Here is an 11,839-nt window from a genome sequence, read left to right on the forward strand (position 1 = left end):
GAATATAAACTGGGGAGGGTATGGCTTTTCATCTTTTTTTAAATTCTCACCACTTAAAACTGGTAGGTTACAGGCTGTCAGTTAATGTCTGTTGCATGAATGAATGATTTCTGGCACAAAGCGTAAGTCCTTAATATACAATGACTAAACGGAATTAAACTGAAATGGAAAATATGAGCACAGCCCCCATGTAATATAGATGGGAGAAAGGACACATATGTTGCTATATGCAGAGTCCTCCTTAGATTACATGATTTCTTGCATAATATTGCAATGTTCACGTGATGTTATATGTGTATGTTAATATCTACTGTATTATTTATACACATACATATTGGTGAATAAAAATATAAGCACTGAAGATTTTCCAGTTTTATTTAAATGCGTTCAGATTGAAACCCGAGAATCTTGATTTACACACAATACAGTAAGGTGAGGCTACAGCAAAATTAAAGCGAATGCAGGTTGTATAGATAGCTCAATTCCTATGATATACAACTTAAATCCAAAGATGAAACTCTTGAAGCTCTTTACTGCGATGTCATATTCTGACCTCAGAGGCTAGAAAACTTCAGACACATAACATCTCAAATGTCTCAACCCTGAAACCTTTCAGTAGATACCAAAAACCTTTAAGGCACATTAAAGTTTTCTAGAAAAGAAGTCTAAAAAAAAACAACCAAACCCACCGCTGAGATGGTTAGAACTACAGAAGCGCCCAGCAGCCCGGCCGCCGTTCCCGCGCGGTCAGCGCCCAGCCTCGGGCCCCGCGCCAGCGCCCGCGTCTCCCCGGGGCGCGTCCCCAGCGGCGGGCTCGGGCTCGGGCTCGGCTGCAGGGGCTTCTCCCTCCAGCTCAGCGCCTTCGCCAGAGCTGCGGTCCTCGGCTGTGCCTTCATCACCACCCGCGGCGGCTCCGCCGGGAGCTGCCCCGGGGGCCTCCGAGGCGGTTTCGGCGCCGACCCGGGCGGCCGCGTGCGGGGCCTCCGGCCGGGCTCCGGCGGCTGCGGGGCCCGCCCCCCGGGCGGCCGCCTGCGCAGCGCCGGGACCCGCGGGGGCCCCCGCTGGCGCCGCCCCCGCCCCGGCGGAGGTTTCTTCAGCGTCCCCCTCCTGGGCTTCGGCTGAACGGGCTTCAGGGGCTTCTGAACTTGCTTTCTCCGCTCCCCCAAGGCTCTCCTTTTCACCTGGAAGATTTAGTCCATTAAGCAAAGTATGAATGGAAAGAGCGTGGGAAGGCAGTGGAGCTGTGCGGTCACTTAGAAAAACGGGACAGGCCCTGCCGGCGCGGCTCCGCAGTTAGCATCGACCTAGGATCCAGGAGATCCCCACTGGATTCCCAGTCGGGACACTGCCCGGGTTGCGGGCTCCATGCCCAGTAGGGGGCGTGCAGGAGGCAGCCCATCAATGACTCCTATCACTGATGTTTCCATCTCTCTCTCTCTCTGAAATCAATAAAAACATATTAAAAAGATATTAGACAGATCTCTGTGCACTGATATGCAATGGTCTTCAAGGTAGACTGTCAAGTGAAAAAAAACAAGGAAAAGAGCAATGGATGCAGTTTGGTACTATTTGTATTAGGACAGAAGGAGGGTAAGTAATATACCTAGATAGTTACATTTGCAAAGACTCTCCTCAGGAGTATTTAGAGAAACTGGTATTATTGGTTGCCTCTGGGAGAGAAAATGGAGGATCTGCTTTTCTGTAAGCTCTTTGAACATGTTGAACGTAAAAAAAAAATTTTTATGTGTATTATTTATTCAAATACGAAGAACGGGAAAATAAACAGCCAACCTATCATGAGACAGCATGGAAAAGTAGCCAACTCACTAGCCATTGACTCTGAGGAATCACCAATTTATTCTCAACCTCAGTTTTGTCATCTGTAAAATAGGGATATTAGTGATAACTCACAGAACTATTGTGAGGACTGATTAAAATACTGTGTATAAAAAGGGGTTTAAAACCACTAAAACACTATGGAAATACTGCATTATTATTATAACAATCAGCCTTCTTATGATTATATTTAATAATGCTTACTAATGACATTCTGTGTCATATTGTTGTCATGACTAAAAGATTAAAACTGGTCCATGAGCAGCTATTATCTCTATCATCAAATAGTGATCACAGTAATTGATAATAATAGTATTATAGTTGAATTGGAAGAAAGTGTGGTTTAAGCAAGCAGTTTAAGGCAAGAAATATTTACTTGGGTGAAATGTAAAGTTTCTGTTCCTGTCCTTGCCGTTTTATTAATCAGATCAACTGGAGGACTCAACAGACATGACTGATTCTACTAATGTCAAGTGTACTTTGAGCAAAGACACCAAATGGTCTTAGTCAAAACTGAAACAAAAATTAGTTTTATGCTTTAAAAAAAGAATGAGGGAGCCCTGGCCAGTGTGGCTCAGTTGGTTGGAGTATCATCCCACATCAAAAAGTTGCCAGTTTGATTCCCAGTCAGGGCACATACTGGGGTTGCAGTATTTTTAAAAATAAAAAAATAATAATAATGAGGGAAGCTGCTGAGAGGCAGATACTAAAATTATGCCTGCATGAATGGGAGCCTGAGTAGGGGAAAAATAATATTACCACACAAAGAAGTCAAAACTGCTGGTCAGCAGTATAAATGCAAAACTACTTCATTTATTAAGTGCACTCATTCAAAACATATAACAATATTCTTTAGGTCTGGGTTGGACTTTTCCTTTTCGAAAGTACTCGTACCCAGAGCCATCCTGGATTAAGTTAGTAAGAAGTCAGAAGCAAATAGTGTTCATTGCTAAGCTAAGATGATGAAAGTCAGAGCCTTAAGGAAATAATAATAATAATAATAAATTCACTTTACCTTGAAGTGGCTGTAACTCTGCTTTGGTTTTTTCTTTCAAATTTGTTATATGTTCAGTGTGCTTCACTTGCTCTGATGTTACTGTCCTGTAAGTCTGAAAGCAAATGTGTGCTTAAGTTTATTTCTTGAGCATTTTTTCATCATGATTTATATTCATCATGCCAAGTTCAAAGGTATATAAAATTCAAAGAAGAGAAAGCAATACACATTCATCTACTCTTTTATTTCCTTTTTGGAAACTTTTGTCATTAAGTAGAATCCATAAAAAAGGGGTCAAAGGTAACCGAAAACGTGTCCAATAGGTAGAAATACAAAGATAGCTTATAGGACCAATATGCTGAGCCAGCACCCTCAAGTCTTAGTACACCAATGCTCACTGAACCTGTGCAGAAGTTCACATCTCTGAACTGATCAGCAGCCATGTCCCAAGGGATATTAGTCTTTATTGTTCAAGGGGCTAGAACACAGGTGAGAAAAAAAAAATTAAGCAGAACTGAAGAGATGGTGATATTAAAATAATTCACACTCAGGTGTGGCCCAGAGAACCTAGCTTTCCCAAAACTAACATAGTCAAGCACAGAGTAGAAGAAAGACCTTTTAGAAGAGAGGGCCTCAAATTTAGACTTTGGAAGTTATTTCCAAATGATATTATTTGTTTATTAAACATAAGCATTTAAAATACACCATAACTTTCATAAACAAGTCTGGCATTATGTTTTTTAATATACACAGACCCTCAAATAATTGAAATGACCTAGGCCTTTCTCAGATTCTAATCTAAGAGTCCCTGGTAGTAGATTTTACTTGGAAATGAAAAACTATTCCTGGCTACTGAGTATCTGTGGATTCAGTTCAGAGAAATCTAATATAGAACTTATTTTATTACAGGACAAGGAAGGGGAGGGGAGGACTAGCATACAGGTTTTCCAGTAACTTACATTCTGTATCTCCTCCTGAAAGCAGCCTAAGATTCTTGGGAATTAAGGCTTTTGACATTTAAGATTAAAACTACATAATCTTAGAGGTGGAAGGGGACTTAGAGATCGTCACCTGTCCAACTTCACTCCCATGGTGAGAAAACGAGGCCAGACAGGGCTCTCAGGATTAGCCAGTTTATAATCTTCCAGGTTAGCTTTTGCAAAGAAAGATTTAGCAGACAGGAGAGGTTTATGTCTAGCACTAGTAACCATAATTAGGGGTACAGTGATACCCAGATGAAATTAAGTCCTGCAGCTTCCCTCATAATCGTATGGCCTAGCCCAATATCTATTTTTCCAGTGGCCTGTATCCAACTGTAGTAGCCCTGGGCAGCGAATTCAACATTAAGCAGTAGAATAGAAGCAGAGGGATCTGAGTATGAGTGAAAGCTGGTAGGTTAGTGGAGGGCCATAATATATATGGCACGTTTGAAGTTTCCCGGCTTCTTGAAGATTAGAATATGTATTTAGAGTCGGCCATCTACGTAGTCCTACAAACTGCTCTTAGTCATAACTAAAAACTCCGTTATTTCTATAGAGTTAAACCAAAATGTAGTGATTATATGTTCTTATGGTTTCCAAAGAACTTATACTTACCCTACTTTTATTCATAATGAAGAGCTTTCAATTTAGAAAGTTTATGACAGAATGGGGAATGATTCAACAGGCTTATCTTACTTAACTCACAAATGTTCCATTGTTTTAGCTCCAAAATCACATTATTAAAAGCTTTCTGATTGTCGGGGGGTGGTGTGGGGGTGGTGGGGATGGTGGGGTAGATATGGGACCATGGAGGAAAACTTATAAAATTTTATATATGTCTATTTTTAAATTTTTAAAGAAATTATCTTTTGAAAAACAAGATATAAAACTAATACAAATCTGGAGACAGTAAAAAAGATTGGGGGAGGGAGGAATGAATAAGTGGAGCACACGGGATTTTCAGGATAGTAAAAAGACTCTGTATGAAACTGTAATGGTGAATGCATGTCATTATACATTTGTTAAAACCTATATAATGAACAACACAAAGAGTGAAGCCCAACCTTAACTATGGACTTTAGTGAGTAGTAATGTATCAATATTGACTCATCTGTTGTAACAAAGGTACCACACTAAAGCAAGTGTTGATAGGGCAAAGCAGGGACGGGGCGAGAGGAAGTACATGGGAGCTGTCTGTACTTTCTGTTCATTTTTCTGTAAAAAAGAAAGTCTATTAATTTTTTAAAAAGTTAATCCTTCAAAACAGTTCTCATTAAATGTTAATAATAGTACCTACCTTATAGAATTATTGTAATTATTAAATGAGCCCTATCACATGACACTCAAATGTCAGCTATTATTTTTATTTTTATTTTTATTTTTTTTTTAGTACAAATTAGGTTATTGCCAATGTTTTTTTAAAAATATATCTTTATTGATTTCAGAGAGAGAGAGACAGAAACATCAATGATGAGTTGTCATTGATCGGCTGCCTCCTGCACGCCCCAGACTGGGGTAGAGCCCACAACCCGGGCATGTGCCCTGACTGGGAATCGAACTGTGGTCTTCTGGATCCTAGGTTGATGCTCAACCGCTGAGCCACGCCCGGCCAGCTATTATTAGTAGTATCTATAATAACATTGTTTTTATTGAAAGTCACCCATATTTAGTGGTATTAAGAAATATTGATTTTATACTTTAAAAAGCTTCATAATCTTGTTATTTAATCCCATATCCTGACCTTAACATTGCTTTGAGTTTTACCATAGGTTGTAAAATATGTGAATTCCTGAACACTATGGTTAAACACTTACATAGTATCCACCAGCACTGACCGTGACACCTACAACCAGACAGTAGATCATATTTGATCCAGATAATCCAGGAAACTTGTTAGATGACATCCAGCGAAGAGATGCTAGGAAAACAAGTTTAAACACAGTTAGCTTTACCACTTAAGCAAAACTATTTAAATAATTATGTCTTTAAAAAAATTTCTGCTCAGTGAGCCTAGAATCTATTAACATCAAGTGACTTTAGCTTAAGGGAATATGGTATTATGAAGTATGGTAATAATTCCACTTGACATTTTCCCAATCTAATTTGACAAGTACTTATGAAACCTGTCATTTCGATGTTCAGCACCATGCTTTTCTTGGAAGGAGTGCAGGCATGGGTAAGGAGAAAAGTACTAAATAATTTTAACTGTCAAACAAGATGCACATAAGCAAAAGAAATCCATTTACTGTATGGATTCCACCTCAGGATTTAGTGGAAAAGATTATTTTTTTCCAAAAAAGGAATTAAATATATTTGTACTTAAAATTTATATGTTAAATAAAACATGTATGTTGGAATATAACACACTTCTATAAATCCATAATACAAATGTAGATATATTTTTCTACTAGAAAGCCTTTAAAGTGGGCAGTGAGAAGCTTTTCTAAGGTAAATGTTGCAACAAGATCATGTCTGAAATAGAATTACAATTCTGTACAAACTAACAGAAATAAGTAAAAGTGCTGTGTTCTTATACTTAAATGTGTTTACTCTGTAGTGCTAGAATTTCTATGTATCACATTCCCTGGAACTGAATTTTTATAGTAGACTTGGACCTAGAAGGAGCTTAAAGTTCACAGAGCTCAAATTCTTTATTTTACAGATAAAAATGTAGAGACATTTATTTATCCATCAATAAGTACAGCTGAGCATCTATTATGTGTTCAGCATTCTTAGAAGCATTAGGATTAACTGTAAACAAGACACACAAGGTTCCTGGCCTCAAGTAGCTCATAATCTAGGAAAAAGGAACAGATGTTCAGACATATAATTTCAGACAATAATTTCAATGCAGTATGACATATGCTGTCATAGATGTAAGTAGAAGCTGCAACAGCATGAAAACGAAGTTAAAAACACACACAACTCAGCTAGTTGGCTCAAGGTAGCTGTCGCTATTGAAAAGTCATGAGCTGAGTTTTGAAGGAAAGCGGGACTTTGTCAGATAAATAAAGGAAGGGAAACTGCACTGGAGGCAGAAGGCACAACATGTGGTATGAGTTGTGTGACTGGCAAAGGGTAAAGCAATTTGATGTGGCCTGACATAAAGAGTATGGGTGCGGGGGACTAGTAAGAACTTACGATTTGCAGAGGGCACATCTTAAGAAATTTGCACTGATTACGAATCTTTGTAGTAGTACAGTTGGAAAAAATCTGCATATATGTTCTTAGTTTGAATATAAATCACCATCTCTTAGAAAAAAATAGTTTCCCTACAAATGTGTCCCAATAGGCTATGATAAGAGGTTATGGCATTGACTTGCAGGGTTTTTATTGGTTTAAAAATACATCTGCTATTAAATAGGGAACATGTAAGTCTTATAGTTGTCTACCAGACATAAATATTGAAAAGGTTTTTTAAATAGGAATAAATAAATAAAATTATTAGAGATTTAAGTAAAGACTTAAATACAATTACAGCAAAGTTATTTAAAAGAGCAATGAAATGAGAAATAAATATTCAATAAGGATTAATTAGACAAATTTTAGCATATTCATACAATGGGAAACAAATAGACATTATAAATTTTCCAGAAGAATATTTACTTACTTGAGAAAATATTGCCAACATATTAAGTGAAAAGTTATATCAAAGTAATCTATACAGGACTATCCCAGATTTGTGGGAGCAATACGAATAAGGGAAAAAAAATGCATGGGGGGAAAAAGGTGTGGAACATTATATATACTAAAATGTAAATAATGGTATTCACTGAGCAGTAGGATTACAGGTGACTTCAATTTTGCCTTTCTGTGTTTTTTCCCCAATGATCTATTATAAACCTAAATTATTTTTTCATTAAAAAGTTACATTTTTAAAGGAAAAACCAGAGAACAAAATTTGATGAGGCAGTCACAATGTTATCCTTCCATAAAACTGAAACAATTTTATTTGTCATCAGTGGAAAGAATCAATAAAAGGTTAACTGATGGCCATGACTGAAGCCAAATGTCCAGTCAATAATAGTTCTACAAATACACAAGGAAACCAGTACTACAAAAAACTGATTCGGTGAAAATTAGACAAAGGCCCGTACTGCTACAACCAGTATTGATAACTACTTATTTAGAAATTTTAAACCACTTTTCTTTTGCCTCAAGTTGGAGAGGAAATTATTTGAAAAATGTGCAGCTACAAAAAAAAAAAAAAAAGGTGCGAGATGACCAGGGGGGATACAGACAGATAAGGGCTCCAAAGGCCAGGTCAGCGGTCTCATCTTTTTCCCCACCCACACCCCCATTACAACAGGCCTTTGCCTTCAGAAGTTTAAGATGAATGGCTTCTCCCATTTCATCAGTGAAAAAAAAAATTGCTCTACCTCACTCAATGTAAAGATCAAGGAGAACGAAGACGCTTTATTTCCGTTACTTGTAAGGCAGCTTCTTCCCACCTGCATTTTATGAGACGAATAAAGCTAGTTGGACAGCCCTCCCTTGCCTCCCACCACCATCAGCAGCACAGGCCAAATCGAAGTGAAAAAAGCAAATTGGCCGTGGAATTTTCCGCGAAAGTCTCTCTCTTTCTCTGGCTCAAATGCACAAACTTGGGCTAAAGCTGCTTGACAAGCCTTAGGGAGGGAAGCGACGTGAAAGGAGAACTGAGAACTTTCCACGAAGTGGCCTAGGAGCAGCCCCCCAATCGGGACGCGGAAAAGGGAGGGGACACCGATGGAGACTAGGAAAGAGCGGGCGGGGGGGCAGACCCGCAGGGTGTCGCGAACCTGGAGGTGCTGACGGAGACGCCCACGGCCACCGCGAGCACCTACGACGTCCCGGGCACTGTGCTGGGCGCTTTCAGTGCCTGTCAATTAACAAGCTTCCAGCTCGCAGTGCAACTAACCAACCCTCACAGGAAACTTCTGAATACGCTCCCTTGCCCCACGACTTCGCGCATCTAAAGGTGAGAGATACACAGACGTCCGAGGCAAACAGCTGGACAGCTCCAGGTCTATTTGCAGCGCCAAGAAAAGTGCTTCGAAGGCACTTCCTCGCCCGGGGGATGCCAGGGCCCAGGCTCTCGGATCGAGGCTGCCGCGCCCGGGCCAAGTATTGAGTTTATTTACTCCAGAGCCTTAACCACCTTCCACTCGGTCGGCACGCTGTCCTGCACCCTGCCTGGCTCGCTGGTCGGCGCCTACCTTCCCCTCAACCCCGAGCCTCTGCTTCCCCTTGAACTTGGAGAGCGCATAGGTCCCCACAGTAATAAGGGGTAAGCCAAGCGTATGTTAACCGAGCACTTTTCTAAGTGCGTTAACTACAAATTAATCCATTAAAACTCAACCACTATAGCTCCCATTTTACAGATGAGGAAAGTGAAGTTACTTGCCCAAGATCAAGATTCGAACCCAGGAAGTCTAGTGCGGATTCAGAAGCCGCGCAGGAAAGGTTCCCTACTTTCAAAGTCTCCAAGAACTTCGGGGAGTCTTCCCTGCGACCCTCCCCCACTTCTCCCCACCCCCCACCCACAACTCTGGCTTCCGCTGCTCCGGGTTGGGTTGGGCCCACCGGGGGCGGACAGGTACAGGGGCGCCCGCGGGATGCGCGCGAAGCTCCTGTCCTCCGGCTTGGACCGCGAGGGAGGCGCCGGGGACAGCGCCTGGCACTCACCGTCCTTCCGGAGCGGCGCGGGGCTGGAGGGCGCCCTCAACGGCAGCGCCAGGGTCTTCGAGACAGCCCTGCGGAGATACATCCCGCACACTGCCCGCCGCGCTGCAGCCTCTGCAGCCCCGGGCTCCGCGGAGCCGGGCGAGCCCGGGTGAGCCCCGCCCCGGGGAGGGGCGCGGACCCCTGCCCGGCTCCGCCCGGGAGGCCGCCGGGGAGGGCAGGGGTGAATCGCACCCACTGTCCTCCCTCACCCCAGTCTCCAGACTCTGCTGCTTTCTTCGAAGTCCAGGAAGCTGATGGAGGCATCTCAGAAAAAGGACAAGGGACCGAGAAGTCGCTGTCACCTGCCTGCGGTACTGTTGCGCCAAGTGGAATTTGTTAGCGAAGGTTGGAAGTATTTCGGGGCTCGCATCCGGAGTAAGACGCACGCTTTGGTTACGAGGCCGGATGAAGTATGAACCCACTTTATCTCACGCACTCTCTTAGCTCTCCTAGGAGTGGAAAGGGAGCGGGGAGAGGGGTAGCCCTAGCCTAGTGCACTGGGTGGTGTTCAGAACCGTTTAATCTCCAGGCAATGGCTGGCTCTCTAGGTAATTCACTGTTACAATGACTTTATTTATTGTAACTTATTGGTGAGAGCGAGAGAGGAATACCAGCTTGCTCCACTTATGGATGTATTCCTAGGTTGATTCTTGTACATGCCCTGACTGGGGATGGAGCCACAGCCTTGGAGAAAGGGGACAGCGCTCTAACCAACTGAGCTACCCCCCAGGCCCACAATGACTTTAAATAGGCCCCCTCCTCAATGCTGTATATTCCTCTATGAGATGTGCAACTAGCATTTTCCACACCAGCTAAAAATGCTATATTACTAGTTTCTTCCCCCAGATTTCAATCACTTGACTCATAGCGGCTACAACAATTTGTTAGAGTTTGAATATGAAAAACAATCCTCTATAACATTTTCTAAATGAGCAATCTTTTTTAAAATTTATCTTTATTGTTGAAAGGATTCTGTCCCCTTTTTTCCCCATTGACCCCTTCTACACCCGCCCCCCAGGCCCTCACCACACTATTGTCTGTGTCCCTGGGTTATGCATATATGCCTGTAAATTCTTTGGTTAATCTCTTCCCATCCTCCCACCCCCACCTTCCCTCTGAGATTCCTCAGTCTGTTCCATGTTTCTATGTCTCTGGATCTATCTTGTTAAATGATTAATCTTTGGTAGGGATCATGTCCCACTATAATCCCTTATGTGTGTTTGGTACTTGACAGTTTATAAAGCACTTTCACATATTATCTCCTTTAGTTCTCATTTCAACCCTCTGAGGGAGGTGGCAATTATTACCTTCAGCAAATGACAGGGTGGGGGGGAATGTCTAGGGGCTAACAGTCATTTAAACAAACAAAAAGGACATGAATATCGTTTTTCTAATTCCAACTTCTCTAAGGTATGTTGCAGACAAAATATTTGTTCATTTGCTACTTGATAACTAAACATTCTTTGGAGATTCTAGTTCTGAACACAGTTCTAATAATATTTAACATATTCTCATTTGAAGAGTACAAACCAGTGGTCAGAACTGAGTTTTTTGATACTCACTGTAGCTAGCTATCCTAGGGACCAAACACTTAACACGAACAGTTAGGTAATCTATGATTAAGGAGAGGTCAAATTTAGACTTCCAGTAGCACAAGACGGGGCTAGACCCCAGACCCTCCACCAGTAAGTTAGGTAGTCCTGGAAGTAACAAAATAAAGGTTAGTACTCTTGCTACATTTGACCAGCATCAGGTACACATCCTCCTGCAACTAGCCATTAGCTATTTCACTGGTGATGTAGAATGTTTAATGAACTGTTTGCAGCTAGGACAGATCGACCAAATAAAACCAAATCTGTCCAGAGCACTTCTAACCACCTGAGTTTGTAGGGACCTGATTTAAAATCTAAAAATAAAACAAATCTATCTACTACTACAGTTCAATCAAATTTTTATTTGATTGCCAATGAGAGGAAGAGTCAAAGGCAGTAAATGCATTTATACTGCATGCATTATAGGTATTTAATGTGTTGGAAGCCTCCCTAAAACTAATTCTTTCTGAGTGAATATTTGTGAATGACAACCGCTCCAGGACACTATTTTAGGTTCCCCTTCAGAACTCAGTGTAGAGTCTGGGTCTGCATATAGTCTGAGGTCTTCTGGATCATCCCCAGGTTCCATCAAACTGTGAGTATCTGTCAAAATGCCTACAATATGCTAGGGACCGTGCTAGATGCTGGGGATTGGTTATAATTTATTTCACAAACATTTATTGGGGATAAAGTGTTAGACATTGTTCCAGGGCATTCTTTAATGAACAAGA

At 41.6% G+C, this 11,839-nt stretch overlaps 1 protein-coding gene across 1 annotated transcript; it reads right to left on the minus strand.

Annotated features, from left to right (window-relative positions):
* Positions 1–747: 747 nt before the first annotated feature.
* Positions 748–9,559, minus strand: MGARP (mitochondria localized glutamic acid rich protein). The gene is made up of 5 exons (XM_087816133.1): positions 9,478–9,559; positions 5,625–5,728; positions 2,852–2,945; positions 1,824–1,880; positions 748–1,181 (listed from the first exon to the last, which is right to left on the minus strand). Exons 1-5 carry the CDS (start codon positions 9,557–9,559, stop codon positions 748–750), a joined length of 771 nt encoding a protein of 256 aa, XP_087672259.1.
* Positions 9,560–11,839: the final 2,280 nt, after the last annotated feature.

Source organism: Miniopterus natalensis, chromosome 4 (assembly GCF_054644295.1).
Source record: "Miniopterus natalensis isolate mMinNat1 chromosome 4, mMinNat1.hap1, whole genome shotgun sequence".
Taxonomy (NCBI): domain Eukaryota; kingdom Metazoa; phylum Chordata; class Mammalia; order Chiroptera; family Miniopteridae; genus Miniopterus; species Miniopterus natalensis.